General features: G+C 48.8%; 11 protein-coding genes across 11 annotated transcripts; 7 read left to right on the top strand and 4 right to left on the bottom strand.

The window, feature by feature from the left end:
- Window positions 1–193: 193 nt before the first annotated feature.
- BGW36DRAFT_358799 (uncharacterized protein) lies at window positions 194–625 on the top strand (the record flags this gene model as incomplete). The annotated part of the gene is made up of 1 exon (XM_046214008.1): window positions 194–625. The coding sequence occupies one exon, from the start codon at window positions 194–196 to the stop codon at window positions 623–625; it is 432 nt and encodes a 143-aa protein (XP_046073765.1).
- On the top strand, window positions 267–1,372 carry BGW36DRAFT_377717 (uncharacterized protein). Its single transcript, XM_046216017.1, has 3 exons — window positions 267–304; window positions 372–1,299; window positions 1,355–1,372. The coding sequence occupies exon 2, from the start codon at window positions 622–624 to the stop codon at window positions 904–906; it is 285 nt and encodes a 94-aa protein (XP_046073764.1). The 5' UTR covers window positions 267–304; window positions 372–621; the 3' UTR covers window positions 907–1,299; window positions 1,355–1,372.
- Window positions 996–1,815, top strand: BGW36DRAFT_358798 (uncharacterized protein; the record flags this gene model as incomplete). The annotated part of the gene is made up of 4 exons (XM_046214007.1): window positions 996–1,278; window positions 1,355–1,441; window positions 1,635–1,656; window positions 1,689–1,815. The coding sequence occupies 4 exons, from the start codon at window positions 996–998 to the stop codon at window positions 1,813–1,815; spliced, it is 519 nt and encodes a 172-aa protein (XP_046073763.1).
- Window positions 1,816–2,857: 1,042 nt separating this feature from the next.
- BGW36DRAFT_396828 (Calcipressin) lies at window positions 2,858–3,742 on the top strand (the record flags this gene model as incomplete). The annotated part of the gene is made up of 1 exon (XM_046218225.1): window positions 2,858–3,742. One exon carries the CDS (start codon window positions 2,858–2,860, stop codon window positions 3,740–3,742), a length of 885 nt encoding a protein of 294 aa, XP_046073762.1.
- Window positions 3,743–4,007: 265 nt separating this feature from the next.
- Window positions 4,008–5,949, bottom strand: BGW36DRAFT_396827 (arginine-tRNA-protein transferase 1; the record flags this gene model as incomplete). The annotated part of the gene is made up of 10 exons (XM_046218224.1): window positions 4,008–4,390; window positions 4,451–4,516; window positions 4,570–4,667; window positions 4,723–4,956; window positions 5,006–5,167; window positions 5,216–5,338; window positions 5,406–5,468; window positions 5,526–5,601; window positions 5,712–5,876; window positions 5,904–5,949. The coding sequence occupies 10 exons, from the start codon at window positions 5,947–5,949 to the stop codon at window positions 4,008–4,010; spliced, it is 1,416 nt and encodes a 471-aa protein (XP_046073761.1).
- Window positions 5,950–7,683: 1,734 nt separating this feature from the next.
- Window positions 7,684–8,347, top strand: BGW36DRAFT_358795 (Nudix/MutT family protein; the record flags this gene model as incomplete). The annotated part of the gene is made up of 2 exons (XM_046214006.1): window positions 7,684–7,735; window positions 7,920–8,347. 2 exons carry the CDS (start codon window positions 7,684–7,686, stop codon window positions 8,345–8,347), a joined length of 480 nt encoding a protein of 159 aa, XP_046073760.1.
- Window positions 8,348–9,408: 1,061 nt separating this feature from the next.
- On the top strand, window positions 9,409–10,556 carry BGW36DRAFT_426961 (RNA polymerase II subunit 3; the record flags this gene model as incomplete). The annotated part of the gene is made up of 3 exons (XM_046220343.1): window positions 9,409–9,462; window positions 9,512–10,083; window positions 10,133–10,556. 3 exons carry the CDS (start codon window positions 9,409–9,411, stop codon window positions 10,554–10,556), a joined length of 1,050 nt encoding a protein of 349 aa, XP_046073759.1.
- A 2,026-nt stretch (window positions 10,557–12,582) lies between these two features.
- BGW36DRAFT_396824 (glycoside hydrolase family 54 protein) lies at window positions 12,583–14,103 on the top strand (the record flags this gene model as incomplete). The annotated part of the gene is made up of 1 exon (XM_046218223.1): window positions 12,583–14,103. One exon carries the CDS (start codon window positions 12,583–12,585, stop codon window positions 14,101–14,103), a length of 1,521 nt encoding a protein of 506 aa, XP_046073758.1.
- A 755-nt stretch (window positions 14,104–14,858) lies between these two features.
- Window positions 14,859–16,773, bottom strand: BGW36DRAFT_426959 (uncharacterized protein; the record flags this gene model as incomplete). The annotated part of the gene is made up of 2 exons (XM_046220342.1): window positions 14,859–16,195; window positions 16,269–16,773. 2 exons carry the CDS (start codon window positions 16,771–16,773, stop codon window positions 14,859–14,861), a joined length of 1,842 nt encoding a protein of 613 aa, XP_046073757.1.
- Window positions 16,774–18,115: 1,342 nt separating this feature from the next.
- BGW36DRAFT_396822 (cytochrome c) lies at window positions 18,116–18,978 on the bottom strand (the record flags this gene model as incomplete). Its single annotated transcript, XM_046218222.1, has 5 exons — window positions 18,116–18,140; window positions 18,205–18,299; window positions 18,355–18,513; window positions 18,570–18,601; window positions 18,948–18,978. The coding sequence occupies 5 exons, from the start codon at window positions 18,976–18,978 to the stop codon at window positions 18,116–18,118; spliced, it is 342 nt and encodes a 113-aa protein (XP_046073756.1).
- Window positions 18,979–19,247: 269 nt separating this feature from the next.
- BGW36DRAFT_407086 (uncharacterized protein) lies at window positions 19,248–20,515 on the bottom strand. The gene is made up of 2 exons (XM_046219027.1): window positions 19,979–20,515; window positions 19,248–19,919 (listed from the first exon to the last, which is right to left on the bottom strand). Exons 1-2 carry the CDS (start codon window positions 20,372–20,374, stop codon window positions 19,503–19,505), a joined length of 813 nt encoding a protein of 270 aa, XP_046073755.1. The 5' UTR covers window positions 20,375–20,515; the 3' UTR covers window positions 19,248–19,502.
- Between the last annotated feature and the right edge of the window lie 183 nt (window positions 20,516–20,698).

Below are 20,698 nucleotides of genomic sequence, written 5' to 3'. Positions count from 1 at the left end.
CTTCACAAAAAAGACTGAGGTTGCGAAGGGAATAAAGGAGAAATGTGAAAGTGAGCACCCCAAATCTTCAAAGCACAGAGATTCCAAAATTTAAGCAGGTTTTTGTGGTCTGTGCTCTGACTACAGTGAACTGCTGTAGTTTCTATATAATGCAACTACATGCCCGACGATCACAGGCAGATCTCATTGCTCCATGACTGACTCCCTTACGTTAAATGTTGTGAGCTACTCCGTATTAGCTGCGCCATACTCCGTAATGGGATGCTGGTATGGGCTCCTCACTGAGACGTCATTTCGGCTTATAGTGCGTCTAGAACTCTTTATTCTTCCTAGCAGCCTATATCCGCGCCAAGTACTAATCTATCTTTCAGAAAAACATCTTAGCACAACAAGTACCGATCCTGCTGCACTAATGAAAATTACCCCGGTCACTACGATGGCCACTCTCCAAATGGCCGCTCCAGGTAAACGTCCTGGCAGTGTGGCGATTCTTGCATTGAACAAGGGGACTTTTATTAAACAATCCATCGCGACTCTTGAGTACCTTGAGGATATGTGTGATAACTTCCAGCGTCACCAGGAGGCCCCTGATCACGAAATACAATCCCAGATGGAGATGCAATGAGAAAGGCGGGATGCAGCATGCGGGGACAAACACCGGAAGAAAGGGCCAAGACGAGGGAAGTCATGCAGTTGGCAGATGAGGCCACCAGCTATTTTCTCTGGCGTGCCATAAAGGCAGCGCGATGTTTTCATTGCGGGAGAAACAGAGCCCTGCTACTGCAAGAGTTGCCATGGATTCTTGCAACAAGACCCTGGCACTCATTAATCTCTATTATCTTGGTGATTCGCGTTTTTAGATCTCTGATGAGATGGAAGAAACAGGACAGAGTAGAAACAACGTGACCATTGGAGACTGCGTCTTGTTCTCTTTGTTACATTTTGCAAACATATTATACGGGGTTCAACTTGTTGCTGAACTGCCAAATTTGAAAATGTTTTATGAATGGTTCAAGAACCGAGAGAGTGCAAAAACGGAGGGGATACTATGTAATGAGAATTTGAGAGCCTTAGCGAGCCATTGGCTACAAGAGAAAGGTTCACTTGCTGGAACAATTTGGGAAGGTTTGAAAGTATTGAATATTTACTTGATGGTTTGTGAACGACTCGTTCTTAGTCTATTCGCAGCAAAGAAAAGTAGTAGGGACGTACTGATCTTTCAAGTCTATTTCCTGGCTAGAGAAAATTATTGGCGTATCCCCATGCTCTATAGAGCAGGTTTGTTGCTAACATCAAAAGGTTATTACAGACCTTCTTCAAAATATTAAATTCAGTACTAATGTATAGGTTATAGGATCAGATGACAGATTGACTTTGAAAGCTATGCTAAGACTTTTTAAGATTTTCACACTGTATCAGTGGTTGAATATGTGGAGAAGCAGTAAGAATTAATTAATGTATATTTTTAAGTATTTAAGATTGAATACAGTTACTCTCTAATAAAGGAGGGGGTTGGTGGATTTTAAAAGTTTAAGAATCAGTCAATCGGCCTAAATCAAAATAGAGATAGTTAAAGTATCTTACTGTAATTACCCATAGTAATGCATCCACTGGCGCTGTTACCTTATTTAAAGATGCAGGCGGCATTCCTTTTCAGTAAGTTAACGATGTTGCGTATACCTGGCTAGTTGTTTTCCTCAGCTGAGATGGACGACAAAGTGGGGTGGTATGATTACAGCGCACTTTTGCTATCCGGCATGGTTCGCAGGAGGTGGGTTTTCCATTGCGGCGCAGTATGGCGACTGCTTATCGTAATGCTCGTAAAACCCACCGTATAATATCAGCAATAAAGACAAACTGTGGAAAAGGCAGTGTCTTTTCTGATACAACAACGTTAGCTTATGGAGGTTGAGTCATGTTGGTCCTGCTCTGAGAGTATTGTTATTTATTCCGGATTGCGTTCCGACACTTCGAGACTTGATGGATTCCACAACACCAGGAGTAGACAGGAACCATGTCATCAGCAACCATTGCCCCGTAAGTTCTTGGACAGTGCTCTCTGATAGATCCAGGTCTGTCTTATCAGGTTTTGCTTCGGATAATTACGTTGATTGCGATATATTCGGCTGGTTTCTGTCACGCAGCGACACGGCAATCATACAGTTGCACGTCCATCACCATAGGTAGCACAATTTCTTACTGGTGCTTAGTTAGAAATATACCTAGCGAGGGAGGCGATGCTACGCCTACACAGGTAGATCTCTCAGACAAGCGGAGAAGGCCGTTACTGTGGCTATTACTATGGTTCACGCGATACGGACATAGGGGATCATACGAGAGGACTTCATATCGCCATAGCATCAGCCACCCACAGCGTAGGCAGACACTTTCTATTGGGCTGAGCAAGTCGGATTACGTCGCAAATCAAATAATATCCCCTATTATTGATATGGCGGGCAGGACACAGCCGATTTTGCGGGGAAAATGCCTGACGCAGGCTCTTGTCCTATACTCGCTGCGCCACGGTCGGCCTGGCTTGTTGCGCGGCGGATGCGCTGCTTCCACGGGCTCAGAAGAAGATATAAGAGGGCGCGGCCGGCATTTAGTTCATTGTTCTTGATAGCAATCAATCAGGTAGTCGGCAAAACCAGGACTAGGTCTTACATTGTCAGAAGAGGGCGTCTGTGGTTAACAACGCAAACTTAAAATCATGACTGTGGCAACTCTTCTTCACCCGTCGTCCTCCTCAACCACCACCACCACCACCTCTTCCTCCTCCTCCCACTCCACAGTCCGCCTGAAAATCCACAAAACTCCGCCGTCATCTTCCCCCCGCTCTCAAATTCCCGCGAAGAGGATGGCCTCATCAGCTTCGACAGCTCCCTCGGCCCCCGCCAAATCGCGACCCTCTCTTAGCATCGACCTCTCCAACCTCCCTCCGCTCTCCCAGCCGTCGCCTCCCAGCAATACTCTCATCATCACCGAGCTGCACAACATCCTGCTCTTCCAACCATCCTCGCTCGCCGCCATCCGCCAGGCCATCACATCAATTGCGCAGCTCAACTCCTTCTCCCCATTGCCCAGCTTCCGGCGTATCGTCTGCTCGTTCCTCTCTACACAAGACGCTGTCGCAGTCCGCCAGCATCTCGAACGCACCACTACTGTCTTCGGTGAGGCCGGCGTGCGTTCACGTGTTTACTTTGGCGAACACACCCCGATCGAGAGTGCTGAGGTGGCAAAACGCAGGAAACTGCTCGAGGCGCCACACGCGCAGAAGCTGTTCTTTATCAGCCCTCCTCCCAGTCCGCCGCATGGCTGGGTGATGCGCAAAGAGGACCCCCCGAACAAGGAAGTCCATGCCACCGACCTGGCCGAGGCGCTTTCTCGTCTAGGCACGACTGGTGAGGCACCAGGTGCCACGCAAAGTGAGATTAACAGCAATAATGACCGTCCTCCGTCACCATTATCCGACAAAGAACAAAGCCCCGTCGTTGCGCGAATGGGCTCGTGGCCGGCTGGTTCTGGGTCGTCGGCCAGTGCCGGACGCAGCCGCTCGAGTACATTGATTTACCACCCTAGCGACCATGGCGGTTCGCCGAATCTGCCGGCTGTCATGGTTGAGGATACGTCGATTTTGGGCACAGACTCTGACTTGGATATGATAGATCCGAGTCCTGTGGATGGCGAGTCTGAAAGGAAGATCCTCGCGCATACGGCACGGCCGCCCGTTGAATTGATGTAATCTACATTTGATGTTTGTATGGAGTTGTGGTTGGTCTGGTGCATAGTCTAGTTTTCACTTGCCATGTCTTGCATTTACACACACATGTGGGCTAGTAGCAGTCGTTGGTCTATTTCCGGCGTTGGATAGGATAGCATATGCCTCTTGCATACCTCAGGTTGGATACTGTCATCTAAACAGATAGATAGATGGATAGATTAATTCAGTTCGCTTATGTCTGTTCTTTACATCTTTACACACATTACAAGATTTGTTTTTTTCTCTTCTAGTCAAAAAGCACACACCCGCTGTTCCGCACAACCTCTTCCCCCAGCACCGCCGCCAGCTCGCCCACAATCCCCTTGACACTTTGTGCATCCTTGATGTCAGCATCCTCCCATCCTACTAAATCAATCATATGCACGAATGTACCATGCACAAGCAGCAGCCAATGGTCAAGGTCTATCTTGGATAACACTTCGGTGGCCGTCATAACGCCGGGCATGTCAATATCAAAAAGGGACAGTTCTTCTTCATTATCCAGTTCGGGGAGGTCGTCTTTTTTCTCGTCTGGGTGAGTGCGGTCGTGCGAGAGAGAGACATAACTGCGTTTGTCGAGTTTTTGACACAATTCGCCGTCAAGGGGATCCCAGGTCATGCTTTCCGGGTCTATTTCACGTTAACTACGCCGGAGTGACCGTTTGTGTGGATGTTGAGTAAATTGCATACCAAGTATGTACTGCGGTCTGTAGAGGGCCTTGTACCGCATTTTCTGGCATGAGTGGATGTAGTAACCTGCATGCTTTAGTATGGAGGACTCAATACGAGTATCGATGAAAAGAGTCTACCCATGTAGTAATATTTGTACTTCTGCTCCGTAGCCAATGCGATTTCACGTAATGCACTCAGTTTTCCAAACTCCCAGTCGCCAAATTCCGGGTCATAGCTATCGCCACGGTCAATCGGAGGAACAGAACAACATACCTGTCGCAAAGACTTACAATAAATATACTGAGCTGACGCCGTCCGGCAATAGATCCAGCACAGCAACAGCAATGAGGCGGCCGTCCAAACGGTAGCATTGGTGCCAAGACCCGAGCTTCTTCTCGTCAGAGCCCTGCTTGGGGTCATTGCGTTTCAGGCCTGAACAGAGAAAACGTTTGAAGTCTGCTGTCTTCCATCGGTCGGTCGACTCGTTGTGCACCGCCTTCTGGTATTTAAGAAACACATCGAACCTGGGAGGAACATGAATATCGCAAAAGGAGGGTCAATAGTCAAACTCACTTTCTCTGTGATACAGAGTCGCCCTCGATTGTCACCTCGAATTTATGGGCGGGCTCGATGGGTCGCTTGGTCTTGGGGTCGAGCGGGCGTTGTAAAGAAGAATACTCTGATGCGTGGACGGCTTTCACGAGGTCAAATTCTTGCTTTGCTCGTTTTTTCTCACTTTAGGGTTTAGTCTGGCGTTGGACGAACATGTTGATTCCCACGTACTCTCGACTCTTCGGGGCCAGCATGGCAACTTTTTGAATATACTCCTGGCCCAGCACATACTTATTCCAGCGATTGATGGCTTTGCGTTGATCGCGCCTGGCCTTGAACTCGGATGCCTCCAGCCTGCGGTAGTTAATACGGATGTAATTTTTCCATCGCATTCGTAAAAAAGGAACAAGTGAGACCGTACCTCATCGTGTAATGGGGACAACATGATCGCTGCAGGTTCTGCTTGTAATACAAGGTACCTGATCTGGTCGCCGTCAGTGTCGTCAGCGTCAGGTGCTCTTCGAGCATATGGTATCAGTACCTGCGCCATCCGCGGCGGACGAGGATCTCATAATGCTCCGGCCGCACGGCGACAGAGCTAGCATAGTACGAGGCGCCTGTACAGGGCTGTCAGCTGGAACAATAATAATAATTATTATAATTATAATTATTATTATTATTATTATTATTATTATTTTAAAATAATAAGAAGGAGCAGAAGACTGACTGCCGTTGTCGGATTTGCAGTAGCCACACGAGTTGCGCTGGTAGCCTACAAGAGCGGTCCGAGTCAGCGTGCAGTTCAGTTCACCCTTCGTATCGCCAATACCGCCGGACGATTGGCACGGTGCGAACCAGTGGATTCGGCACGAGGCCCTGTGCAAAACTCCGACTGGCCGATGTCCTGGTTAATCATTACCTAGAGGCCTGAAGAGTGAGAGCGACCTGGCCGTCTCGGCGTCCATGTTGTTGAATGTGTGCTGTCTTGTTTCGCTCGGCTGCTCCTGGTTGAATTGTCGAGTGTGAATTGTTCTCGAGGGTAACACGGTGATCACAGCTCAGTAATTTTATTGTTGATATTAATAATACTGTTCAGTGCTGTTTAGTCGATGTGGCGGGCGGCCGAGTGAGGGGCGAGCAACGATCCACAGCGATCTCTGCGTACGATTCCACTAGGAGACCAGCCGTGAAGCAAAGAAAGAAACCCTGTAGAAATGCTCGCGGACGCACGGCAGATGCGGGTTGCTGCTGAGATGAGAAGTCCTGGGTGGTTGTTGGTCGTTGGTCGTTGGTTGTGGGAATAATAATAATATTAATATTGAATACGTGTGACATAACGTTATCCTGATGTATGGAGCCGCCGGCCAATAGCACTGGCAGCTGCATATGTGCTTCTAGAAGAGACACTTCACTACTATCAATAAGATATTATTAACGCGTGCCTCGTAAGGAATAATATTAATAAGGTGTTCGAAACGCAGATTTGACTGCCATGGTTACACTTTGTCCTATGTACTCCTATAAGTACTGCATCTGGTACATGTATTCAATCCATGGTTTGTCCATAAATACATGCATACAGGCAACAAGTGCGAGTGAGCGTCATGTCATCAAGAAACAATATGATTCTAATAGTTGCGCAACAGCAAAAGGCTCGGCCTGCAGCGGACACTCAATACTGTGCATATATAGGTCCTCACATGCGTCTGTACATGTATAGGCCGGGGTCTCCAGTCCAGCCAGATCTGCATGATGAACTTAATCAACAGACGACAGGGATCACAGGCGGCGCTTGAGGCGGTAGAAAGAGATATTTCCAGTCCCTGCCCAGCCCTAGACTCCATACACCTGTCTTTGCGATGTGTATATTCTGTACTCTAGTACACAATACGATACAATACGCAGGACGTGATGGTACACGCCCCGGACATGCCCTCGCACGACAACGACAGTATTACTCGTTGGGACGGCCGTACCGTACCGTACGCCACTAGCTGTGATTTGGTACCTCCCCTCCACTGCACCGACTGTTCTCCCCACTTCATCTCATCCTTTTTCTTCGTGTTTTAATTTTTACCTCCTCCGATCCTCTGTCTCTCTCCTCTCTCGACGCCCTCTTCTTCTTTCTACGATGTCTTCCGCCTCAACGACCTCCCTCGCCGGGGGACTCACCTAGTCATCCGTCCTCATCCTCGTCCTCGCCTTCCTGTCCTGTCCTCCGCCACTTTATACCCGGCCCTGAAAAATTCCCTTTCGCCCCCTCCAAACACCCCCCGAGAGCTAGCCGACACCGCCGAGCTCCCAGGCTTGGTCCGCTATCCGCCAGGCCTTAACTTGGCTCTCTGACTCTGGACTTTCCTCGCCTGGCCCTCTCGTCCTCCTCGTCCTCCTCTTCCTCCTCCCTCTCCGCTTGCGCTGGTGGCCGGTCACGAACACCGTCTTCTGCCCGGCCTCCTTTTCTCCACCTTCTCTCCTCGCTCCGCTCCAGATCGTGCCGTCTTGCATCGTGCGGAGAGAGCCTGTCCCTCCACTCCAACGCACGTCCGGAGCCACCCACCACATCATCCCAACCACCGTTCCGCTGCGTCAGTCAGCATTTCCGTCGCTGGGTTTTACCATTTGTCTGTTGTCCTGGTTGTCTAATTGTCTATTTCTTTCGAGCTTTCGCATCGCCGCAAGCGTGGCGTAAGACAGATAAAATGGCGGCTACAACGCATTCAATGGAGTCCCGTGTTGGCCGGACTAATCAGAGTGAGTCTTGCCTCGACCCATGAAGCACGTGTGCATATTTCCTGGGGTAGCCTGCAACCCTGCATACCACAATTATTGTGTTATAGCTTTCTTATTTTATTCTTTTAATTTTCTTTTGATTGTCTCTTTTTCTCTTGATCTAACTTGAAGAGTGTTTTGAAACTAACATGACGACTTTTTCTAGGGTATGGCGCCAAAGGTGAAAGGCTGGTCGCCGGCATTGTCCCCCTGTCTCCAGATAAAACCAAGGTCTTGATGATTCAATCTGCTGGTCCTGGAGGATGGGTCTTGCCAAAGGGAGGCTGGGAGTTGGATGAGCCGACTGCTCAACAGGCAGCCCAGCGGGAAGCTTGGGAGGAAGCAGGCGTCATCTGTACCGTTCAGCGAGACCTCGGCGTCATTCCAGACATGCGACCGATGAGCCTTCTGACCACTCATGCGCCAAAAGCGTCATATCAATTCTTCGAAGCCATAGTGAACCGGGAAGAAGCGCAATGGCCCGAGATGCACAAGCGAAGACGGCAGTGGGTTTCCTACTCTCAGGCTGCATCCGCTTTGGCCGGTCGTCCGGAGCTGCTCGAAGCATTAAATCGGAGTTCGTTGCGACGTTAATCAGTACCTGGGTTTTACTGTGCAAGTGCTAGCCACACTACTTTCTGTGGCCCGCAGATGACGACCTGATATGACCGACATGCTAGAAAAGTTGCTTTCGCCTGATTTTATCTCGCTGTACTTCTTTTATCATCACCTTTATTTCTCTTACATTCCAGGGAGGCTACGTGAAATTCTTGCCAACTTGCATATTCATCTTGCCTATCTTCTTCGGACCGTTTTCTCTACGCGTGGGGGTTTGGACCTATTTTATTTAAGTTCCACATACATCCTTGCAACCATGTTGTGATAAGGGGTTTACGCATGATACCGGCGGCTTAAATGGTATGGCATTGCATATGGGATTTGGGCATACGAAATCCAGCATACTTTGCGGAGCGATGGCGAAAGTTGTTGAAGATGTCTTTGTGGGAGATTCTGCGCATAATGGAAAACAGAAGACCAGCAGGCATTCTATGATGCCTTTCTGGTTAACTGTGTGACTATGGTCATTCTTGTCATGTGTACTCTGCGTGAAGTTGTGTCTGTCTTTGCTTGTGTGTTTTGTTCTGTTTGGTTGCTGTGTGATTCCTAAGATAGAGCTGGCGTGTCCGAGGGAGCCTGGACTATCGCATCATCTGGCATAGTTGGGAGCTGATAGAAAACTGCTATGCTTTGCGGAGTATACCTACTACTCACTGTAAATAAACTGTACAATACGTGTACGATGCCAATGCAACGACATCTGGGGATGTTTGATTCCGCTAACGACGTAGTCTCTTCTCTGTATGTATGGTTATGGCATGATCCATGGGCATCGATTGGTAGTTCAGTTGATGGTTAATAATATTGAGTGTAGCGTCCAGATCGGGCTTAGCGGGTCGCCGAGGCTGGTTCTTTTTTGATAACGGCCTCCGCCACCTGCTTTGCTCTGCTATGCTGTCGCAACCTCGCTCTCGCCTTTTCCTGCCTTTATACCAATTCTTGAATGTTGAATAGTAGCACATCTGTCCTGCAACCGATGCATGTCGATTGATAGAGCTTCCCGAAATCCCCCCTCCCCCTTCCCGCTGAGCCTCGCCATGGACTACGAAATGGATATCGAGCCCACCGGGCCCCAAGTTACTGTTAGAGAAGTGCGTCTTTCTCCTCCCATCAATTCTCGCCCACGAACTAAACGAACAGGCCGAGCCCTACCGCGTCGACTTCAAACTCGCCAGCGTGGACCTCTCTCTTGCAAATGCCCTCCGTCGCACCATGCTCGCCGAGGTGCCCACCGTTGCCATCGACATCGTCGAAGTCGAAGCGAACACCTCTGTTCTTCCAGATGAATTTCTCGCGCACCGATTAGGCTTGATCCCACTGAACAGCAGGAACTGTGATCAGGACATGGAGTACAATCGCGACTGCACATGTGAGAGCTGGTGTTCGCGATGTAGTGTGCGGCTGACGCTACACGCTCGTTGCAATCAAGCCGACCAGGTCATGGCAGTTTATTCACGCGACCTGGTGGTCTCCGGCGATAGAGCGAATGAATGGGTTGGCAACCCTGTTATCACAGATCCGGAAGGCAAAGGCCCGTTGATTGCCAAGTTGATCAAAGGGCAAGAGCTTAAATTGTCGTGCATTGCTCGCAAAGGTATTGCGAAGGAGCATTCGAAATGGGCACCCACTTCTGCGATTGGTTTCGAGTATGACCCGCACAATAATTTGAAGCATATCGATTATTGGTATGAGGAGGACCCGGTCAAAGAATGGTTCGTCTTTCTATATTGAAATCTTTGAGAATGTCACTAACATGACTAGGCCTATTTCAGAGAATGGAAAATGGGAAACACCCAACCCTCCCGATCAGCCATTCGACTACGATGCGCAGCCGAGCACATTCTACGTGGACGTGGAATCTATCGGCAACCTCGAGCCAGACGTAATTGTGCAGCAAGGCATCTACACGCTGCAAACAAAACTAGCAACAATAATGGACACGCTCACGAACCCCAGCGGCCCCGGGGCTCAGGTTAACGGGTTGGGTGATACAGAGGACGACATGGCACTGGGCGGGGTTCGCTCGCCAGATGCATACGAGCCGCCTGAAATTGATGCGGCTTTAGGAGGCGGGTTCACTGCGTATGGTCAGGCAGCAAATGGCGGGAATAGAAGTGCTTGGGGAGGTGGAGCGACACCGTATGGGGCTACTCCATACGGTGCGACTAACTACGGTGGATATTAACACAAATGACGATCCGGGTATATAGATTGGAGTGGTCCCCGAGTTTTCATCATTTTTTGGGTCGTATTGGAACTTTGTTTCCGCTTGTTACTCACTTTTTGTTTTCTGTGTAGCATCCATCGGCGTTTCTTCTTCGAATCTTATTATATTCTTGGCTTTTGTTATGGTTTCATGGGGGACAATGTCCACTGTATTGCACCTTTCTGACTCAAAACGAAGCACAAAACAAAAAGGAGCATTTTTAATAATCCAGTTAGCCTACAATTGGTAGGAATCCTGGACAGTCTGAAAAATAAGAAATTCTTTATACCTAGCATTGATATACACAAATATTGAAAATAGTTTCAAATGAATTGATGATCTTCAAGACAGACATTTTCTTACCCACCTCTGGGAACCATTCTATAGGACAAGGCATAAACCAAAAAAGGGCAGATCGATTAAGGGCCTTGTCACCATCTGTCGGTTTCCATTAGATACATGCAGATCAATTGATATTCTTTATGTACCTTGTACTATATATTAGATTCTTAGGATCCTTATGTAGCTAGAGATTCATCGTCTATATTATATCAGGATGCATTAATTTGATAACAGTATGCAAACAACCTGCTAAGGAAGTTTTGCACTGTCAAAGAATAGTGATGGTACGTAGTTGTATTTTTTTGAATGTATAACAGTGTTCCTCACGGATGTCGGTCCGACATTGGTCCGATTTAGCACTGAAGATGTCACGTGGACTCGCAAAAGATCACTAATAGGGGTTGACCACGAAATCGAGTAAAATATTAATATTAATACGTATCAATATTAATATTGATTACTTTCCTCAACCTATTCTTATTATTGCTTAACTATGACATCCTCGTGCTCTTTCTCATCTGGCTAGCCGTCCTCAATCCTCAAGATTGAAGAATTCAGGCCCCTCACTAAAAAAACGTGTTTCTCCCCAATTGGTTGATGAGTTGCCTGACTGGAACCTCGTGAATCGAACGGGATTTTTTAACAGCCCTAGACCCAGCACGCTGGTAATGAATCATAGAGCGTTGCAACAGCATAAAATAGCTCCTTTGGCCAATAATATGATTGACCAACTCCTACTTTGCATCCATGGTAGCTCAACGACAATCCTTTTTTAGGCCTGGTGGACAAAATTCGAGATGTCATTTCTGTCGACGATCCTGCACAAGTTAGTTTCGAATGGATATCCTAAAAAAGCATTGATAATGGTGGAAATGAGGGAGTGATGACTTTTATGAGCCTTCGAATGAGCATGTTGGTGGGCATGCGGCCCGTTGTGGCTTGGAGATTGTGACTCTATATTGCTAGTATCTATATCTAGCATTACAAAAAGTAAGCATGGCCCACATTTGCAAGAATAAATTACGTCTAGCGGCACTATTACTATGTATGAGTTAGTAACGCCGTAGGCAGTGTCCTGAAGGTTTATTCCTACCACCTGGGAATGTCTTCCTCGATGACCCTGCTAACACAGGTTAGGGCTAGTTCCCACTAGATAGGAAGGTTTTCATATAGCCGCCTATCTTGAATCATTTGCGATTATACGTGTTGCTACTAGTTTTGGGATGAATGGTGCCGGTGTATATCTCCGCCTTGTAGGGAGTCACCTTCACGGTACTGTCAGCATCAATGCATGTTCAGCGGCCAAAGCGGTCCTTACCCCCATTGCACTTTTGACTACAACCCTATCCAGGGCCAAGCTTTGCCGAGACCCATTTAGGCCTTTAGCGCAAATCTTAGCTGCCTACTGTGAAAGAGAAGTACCAGTCATCTTGGGAGACGTTCGTCTATGTTACAGATATGTTTGTCGTATGCGATGTAACACTCAGCAAACCGGACGGCTGGTATCACGTTATCATTTATAGTAGAGGCACCACTCCGCTTAAAAACCTACTATGTGCCTTTACTATTTCGATGGCCATTTGAACTTGTCGTTGGAGAGTTCCAAACACTCACAGACGTGCCCGTTCATTTGTTATCCTATCAAAAATACACCTTATCGGACATGTTCTCACGACCAAGTCTCGATAGCGTACTCGCCCTAGGCCTTGTTGTCACAGGCTCCCTTGTCAACGCTGGGCCCTGCGACATCTACTCTTCTGGCGGCGCGCCATGCGTTGCCGCGCACAGCACAACTCGCGCTTTATACGACGCCTATACCGGCGGACTCTACCAAGTGTCTCGTGGCTCTGATGGTGCCACTGTCGACATTACACCTCTGTCGGCTGGCGGTGTTGCCAATGCCACCGCCCAAGACTCGTTCTGTGCCAGCACGACATGTCTCATCACCATCATTTACGACCAGTCCGGCCGCGGTAATCACCTCACTCAGGCTCCACCTGGAGGTGCTGCAAGCGGTCCTGATCCCAATGGCTATGACTACTTGGCCAGCGCTGTTGGCGCACCGGTCACGCTGAACGGTCAAAAGGCGTATGGGGTCTTCATCTCACCATTCACTGGTTACCGCAACAACGCCGTCAGTGGTACTGCTACAGGCGACGAACCGCAGGGCTTGTATGCGGTCTTGGATGGGACTCATTATAATACAGGCTGTTGCTTCGACTACGGCAATGCTGAGGTCAACAGTCACGATACAGGCAACGGCCACATGGAGGCTATCTACTTTGGCACCGGTGATGGCTCCGGCCATGGCACTGGCTCCGGCAGCGGTCCTTGGATCATGGCCGACCTCGAGAACGGTCTGTTCTCTGGTGTCGATCCTATCAATAACCCGGCGGACCCGACCATCTCCTCCCGGTTCGTAACTGCGGTTGTTAAGGGGGAGCCGAACCAGTGGGCGATCCGCGGCGGTGACGCTACGTCCGGCTCCTTGTCGACGTTTTACAGCGGCGTACGCCCATCCGGTGGTTATAATCCGATGAGCAAGGAGGGTGCCATTATTCTTGGTATCGGCGGTGACAATAGTGATAGCGCCCAGGGCACGTTCTACGAGGGCGTCATGACCAGCGGTTACCCGTCTGATGACACTGAGAATTCTGTGCAGGCCAATATCGTAGCCGCTGGATATGCTGCCACATCTCTAAATAGTGGCCCAGAACTCACTGCTGGTTCCTCCATCTCGCTGCGAGCCACAACAGCCTGCTGCACAACACGTTATATCGCCCATACTGGCTCCACCGTCAACACCCAGGTTGTCTCGTCATCCAGTAGCACCGCCCTTAAACAGCAGGCCAGCTGGACGGTTCGCACCGGCCTTGGCAATAGCGCGTGTTTCTCTTTCGAGTCTAATGACACTCCCGGCAGCTTCATACGCCACTCTAACTACGAGCTTATGGTTAACGCTAATGATGGCAGCAAGCAGTTCTCTGAAGACGCCACGTTCTGCTCGCAGGCCGGCCTCAATGGCCAGGGCAACTCGATACGGTCTTGGAGCTACCCAACCCGCTATTGGCGCCATTTCAACGCATTGGGCTATATTGCGAGCAACGGTGGTCCTCATTTCTTTGATGCCGCTGCTTCATTCAACGACGATGTGAGCTTCGTGATCAGCGCCGGTTTCGCCTGAGTCCTGTCTGGCCCATTGATATTTGCCAAGGCTACCCCGGTAGTGATTATGTACTCATGTCCTGGGTAGGGTTAGGGTTATGAATTAGGGTTTGTACCAGACTAGCCTAAGGCAGCAACATCTCGGCAGGCTTAACCAAAGAGAGTGTACAAAGTAATAAAAGCATGTTCATAGTTGTCTAGAGTTTCTGGTTTTTATGGATTGTAGTAATTACATGTCAGCTGGTTTGTTGCTGTATTATAGCTCTTGGCATGTCGGCAGTAGTTTATGCCATGCGTGAATATCTGAGCGTGCTATTAAGGACCGTCGGAAATAACATTGAATGTAAAAATCAGGCATGTAAAATACATTACACACTACATTTGTATGTTTAGACTGTCCCATAAACCAAACATTGAAAACTGTATAAAACATGTAATGATCTAAATATCAGTGGCATTATGAATGTATAAAGGAGATTATGCATAGAATCCATAGGGGGCTAAAGGCCTAATATATATAGCCTACAGCATATAAAAGCCTTCTATATCTACTTTGAGTAGTCTCACAATGGTAGAGATAGATCATCACACATAGATCATGACAGCATGCCTTTCGCCAAAGCCCTAAAACGCACAAAAGTGATTATCTCTTCCCTAAGCAAAAATAATGGGACCAGTGGCGACAAGTAATGACAAAGTGTAGCAGAAAAATGATTGCAAATGTCAAAAAATGATACCTCAACTCCGTTCTCCAAGCGGTAATAATCAAGACCATCACATCCCCTTCTCATTCATCTCCTCAAGGCCAAGATAGTTGTTATTGTTGCCTGTATTCCGCCCCGCTCCGTATACCATGTCCATCAACTTCGCCTTTTGCGACTCTCTCAGTCCTCGGAGATACTCATAGGTTTCGTCGACGCCTTTGATCTGACCTTCAATAGCGCCAAGCACATTGTTCGTGCTATCAACCGCGCTAGTTGTCCTTGTCGATGACAAAGACATATACGAATCATTCGGGCGAACCAGCGGGCTGACGAGTTTGCGACGCAGAGTTTCGAGGCTGGCTTTAAGGTTAAGGAGGCGTGCTTGGTGGTCCATGAGTTGATGTTTGTTACTGACTGTTCGTCGACGCACGTCACCCAGCAGTTTGCGGTTTTTCTCGTATTTGCGTAACACCACCGCGTTAGGGCCGAGAACTCGGGTCCATAAGGAGCTGAGCATTTCGCCTTCTTCCCGTTCCTGGGTATCGGATTCGCGCACGACGACGCGCTGAAGATTGAGGAATTGACGGTCGATGGACTCGAAGAGTGCAACGAGCGCCGTTGAGTGAGTGAGTTCGCTGTTGATGGATTCTTCCAGCACGTTTAGGAATTCGGTGAATGTGCGCATTAGTGCTGCGCGTGTGCGCTGGGCTGAGGTTGGTCCCAGGACAGTTGCCACAACAGCTCCGAGCATAGTTGGCGTTGTACTGCTGGCTGACGTAGAGTCCCCGTCTGTGGTTGGTGGAGATGTAGGTGTATTCAGTTTTTCCAGCGTAGCAACTTGAGATATCATGCCGTAGATATTGTCCATTACAATGCCAGGCAGAGTAGCAGGCGGCTGTGAGTGGATAGCCGTAAGCTCTCGTCGTATCCAGTCCATTACCAGCAAAATCGAGTCGATGTCCGAGTCGACATTGGCGAAGAACCGGGTCAGTTCAAGAGATAAGTCCTTTAATGACCCGGATAGCTCATCCAACTGTTTGACAATGATTGGTGCACTAGTCATGTTGCTTCCTCTCACCGATTCACCCAGATCCCAGACAGCGATGCCAGTTTCTTGTAAATTACTTATATGCTGCACTCCGTTTTCAGAGTAATATATTAGAGGCTCAAAATTGCGAGCAAAGGCACATAACTTGACCAGATTTGGAATTGATTGAGAGCTCGGAGGAAGTGTGAGGACACGCATGAGCAAAATGGCCAAGAAGGCAACGAGCACGGTGAAAATTGTGCTAGTTGTGGATTTGAACATGGCGACATGCATCCTGTCGAGTGGTAGTCGGATGGCATTCCAGACAGCCTGCAGTGGTTCTCTTTGGGCTACTTCGGCTGACATCCTGAACCGCACATCTAAGACAGGCAAAGAAACAAAGAAGTCAATTGAAAAGTGGCCGATAACATCAGCATGCCAATTGTCACCTACAGTTTGAGCTTGGACCATCGCTATTCAAATCCTGCTGCACAAGTCCCTTGACTTTAGGCTCTGGCGAAACCGATCGCCCCTTCAGCGGGGAGTCAGTACCGGGTGGCAGGGGCACGTTGGCCGCCAGCGTGATATCACCCAAGTCAATCGGATTCCTCAGTTGCGACGGCAGAGGAGGCGCCTCCCGGGCGTCTTCATACTGAGGGCTTGCCTCGCGGGATTGAGGGGCGCTGTGTTGTAGTAAGGTCGGCTTCATGTGTAAATGGTCGTAGGGCGCATGACGATACCACTGGCTTCCTGCCAGTGACTCTGGCCGTCGTAGGGCGGGCGGTGACCACCGCTCCTGAGGCCCAGGTCGGCCGTCATCTGAATCTTCTGATCGGAAGCCGGAATGCTGCGATGGCAAGTCGAGCAAAGGGGATCGTCTGTTAGAGGCAGCAAAGTCTTCCAACGAAGCCGATAGAGACGGGTGGTCGTCGAAAAGAGCGTCCATTTCGTCGTCCATGGCTGTCCTCAGATCTGTCTCTGCCGACACTGGTGTAGTCATGCAGACAGGTAGGTGTGGTCTAGAATCTGGCTATATCAGGGTATATCAGGATATCGCGTGGAGCGGCAGGGACATTCTCGCGCGAAAGGGTCCCAGGGCCTCGAATCGGATGTCCCAGTCGGCACTTATGCTGAGAATCGAGATGTCGAGTCGCGAGGCGATGCTGCAGTTGAAACGAGAAGATAGGGCTGCCTGATGCCGCAGAGGTGCCTGACAGGGTTAGTCGGGGACTTTATAAATATTTAGGAGGCTGCGACGATGCGATAGAGGGACGACGATGGCAGAGCAAGGGGGCGACGCAATGGTTGGGCCAGAGTGCATTATTCAAAAGCTCCGCAGTGTTGAGGGAGGGGGAGAGCGACCAGGTGAACTGGCGATAAGGTAGGTAGCGAACTGAGTTCAACGGCACAGGACGAAGCACTTTTGGCACAGCTCAGCCAACCAGTCCAGTGGAGGGGAGGGCGGGCGATCAGCAAGAATAGTGGTGGCTGGTCCAATCGGCGCCGGCAATTGCAGTCTTCTTGCAGAAGTCACAGAACGCTCACTGCCAGCCAACCATGTTGTTTTGTAATAATAATCTTGGCGGTGCTTTTTCGTTGGCTCCCAAATTTGCTCTATTTATTATATTCCTCAATTGAGCACGTCATCACTATTTTACCGTTTCTACTATTTCTTAAAGAAAATCGTCATATTAATCTAGGAACATTTTCTAAGATTAATTAAGATAAAAGAGAAAGTAAAAAGAAAATCAAAATGATACAATAAAAAATATAATGTAATAATTGTAGAATGCAGAGCTGCAGGCTTCTCTAGAAAACAGGCCCAGGCGCCTGTATACATCTACTACATACGTCAACCATATCTGGGTACATATGTACGCTTAACAAGAACAGTGGGACAGACCAAGCCAAGTATACTACAGTAGCATGAGGAGAGCCGAAGACGAAGAGAGGAGAATCATGCGTTTGTCTTCATTACATTTCTAAGCGCCCTCAGGTCTAGGTAGAATTGGTACACCATAAGAAACGAAACCAAAAGGAAAAGAAATAAAAATATCCACAAGGGTACAAGGTGAAGAGAGTCTATATCAACCGCCATTTATTTCCCCCCACTGTTCTGTGTTCGTTCGACCAATTTCTCCCGACTCAAAACAGCGCAGGAAATCCCAATTCTATCGCATGTATGGGAGAATCAATATATTGTTACAGGTTTTGTATGTCCCGTTCCCGTTGTCTTGGAACCATCTATACGATCCACGAAGATGGCGATGCCGGGGACCGGTATTTTGGTAGTGTGTTGTTTAAGCAGTGCTTTCCTTCAGGTAACTATGAATTGAAGAATAAAATTAGCGTGACTGGCATCCCGGGATCGCTGGGATTTAAAGCCTACGTGATAAGATCGTTCCGGTCCTTGCCCTTCTTAAGACCACCGAAGGCCATCTTGGTTCCGGGGATGAACTTCTTGGGGTTCTCGAGGTAGGAGAACTACAGTGGTCAGCACGATCGTTCCCACTCCACAGGCATATGCCAATCAACATACTAGAGTATCCTCGCTCCATGTCACACCAGCCTGACGGTTGGCATCGGTGTAGGAGTAGCCATCAACGGAACCGGTCTGACGGCCGAAAAGGCCGTGCAGGTTAGGACCGATCTTGTTGGCACCGCCAGCCTCGACAGTGTGGCACTGGGCGCAACGAGTCTGATGATGCGTGAGTGGGAGGAAGCAGGAGAAGCCATGGTAGGTGGAAAACATACCTTGAACAGATTGGCGCCTTTTCCGGCGTCACCTGTGCAAAGTCGCGTCAGCTAGCTGTTGATACAGGAAGCTCTGGCGGTTGACACAATCGATCAATACGCCGCATTGGCCATCGAATAATGCATTGCAAGCAATCCGCATCTCATTCTGCATTCCATGCGCCGCCCTATCGCAGTTCCTAGCTTGGTATTCCGCCGACCCGACATCCCCAGTCACACTGCAGTCGGGAGACACGGAGACTGTAACGCGGGATTCGCGGAATGGAGCGCAAGAAGAAGAGAGATTGGCGGTCATGGCAGCGGATCAAAACATTGCAAAGCAGAATGCGATGGCAATTGCTAACGTATGCACAACGAAAGGGGCTGCGGGCTTCTTACCTGGGGAGAACTTGGCGGCTTCCTTAGGCATTGTGAGAGAGGGAGAAGCGTAGATGAGCAAAAGAGCTAAAGAATAAAGCAGGAGATTGAGCTTTGTAAAGGGAATCGATTCAATAATATTCAATCAATGCGAGAGGGAGAGGAATGAAGAGAAGAGGAGAAGAAAAGAAAGGACGAGCAAGTTTTTCGGCGGGCCGAAGACAACAGGCGGTCTCAAGCCATCAAAGGATGCAGCCCAGCCAATCACGGCACGGCCATTTGCAGCCGGGTCACGGGACCGCGGGCGCAACCGGAACACGTTTTGTAAACTTCTATAGTAACTAAACTTAACTTTACAATATTTAATAAGTATATTTAACATCATATTTAATAACAATAATATATCGTTTCTACAATATTAATCATGCTGTAGATAATTTAGAATTGATATTTCTATGTTCCGTTTCGGGTCTTTTTGCAGCCATCATAGTTGAGTATGGCATCACTATTTGGTCGAGTCAGTGCCAGTATATGCCCAAGCTGCAAGAGAAATATAATAACATGTAGCCAATCTCACTACCAAATCCCCAGCCACTTCTTCACCGGCCGTTTCTGGCCTTCTCGAAACTGCTGGCTGTCACCCGAAGCTTCCGTCTGTATCTGTTGCATGGGGATCATTGTATCTGCAGCGCCTGCAGCAATTGGCGACTGGTCATCCTCAACTACAGAAGCCCCAGCATGAGCCGGTTCCTCCAACCCATGCGCAATCCGGTACTGGCGGCGCTTCTCGGCATCGTCAATGCGTTTGTGCCGGTTTTCACGCGCCACAACGGAGTTGTGCTCGACGTGCATTTTCCACACAGATACCGCCTGCGAAACGGTGTTGATAGGGTGACTGAGGAAGCCGGACCACGGTGGAAGAAGATGAGCGAAAGGGGAGGTACGTTTGAAGTTTTCAGTGAATGTGAATGTAGCAAGGGTAGTTAGGACGCCCTAGCATAATGTTAGAATCCGTCTTTTCACAAAGATGATGTATAGCGCATTATACACACCATTGCAATCCATGCATGTATCCACCGCGTCGTCAAGAATTTATGCATCACTGTCCCCTCTGGTGGAAACATGTTTGGATATCTCTTCGTCTTTTGTGCTTCTTTCTCCACTGCCGATTGTGGCGGGCCAGGATAATTAAATGGCTCTTTCACTATGACCGGTTTGCCATTGCGAGTCGGCAGCACACGACGAGCAGGATGCGATGGGGGCCTGAATTTGTCGGGTTGGGCTAGAGTCCGAGGTTTGTCGCTTGCCTCCTTTTCTTTTCCTCCCGTCCGGCTGCGTTGCCATCTGAACGAGGATGAAAAGCCTCGCGTTGCGGCGGCATATCGCAATGTGTGAGATGAAATGCCGCGAGGGAGAAGGAATTGAGGAATGCTAGGTGATAATTTCATCTTCTATCTTCGAATTGAACCCTCTGGGAGGGCTAATACCACCGGGGATTATATTGATAGTGGTGTGACGTCGGGTGAATATGCAGCTTTCGTTTTATTTTTGCCGACTTCAGCCGCGTTTTGGTCACGTGATCATCCCCGTCACGCCGTATAGACAAGTCAAATATTTGACTTCTGGGACAAGTATAAGAAATATCTCTAGTTTTCGCAGTAAACCGCTGAACAAATACAACTGGCCAATATTCCACATACTATGCACAGTATTGGTTTGCAAGTACGCGGAGGCTGGAGCTCAAGATCAATCGTGCTGAAACTTCAATGCTG

This window comes from Talaromyces proteolyticus (assembly GCF_021365285.1).
Source record: "Talaromyces proteolyticus strain PMI_201 chromosome Unknown BGW36scaffold_5, whole genome shotgun sequence".
Taxonomy (NCBI): domain Eukaryota; kingdom Fungi; phylum Ascomycota; class Eurotiomycetes; order Eurotiales; family Trichocomaceae; genus Talaromyces; species Talaromyces proteolyticus.
Note: the sequence above shows the minus strand (reverse complement) of the source record. Positions and strands in the feature narration are given on the sequence as shown.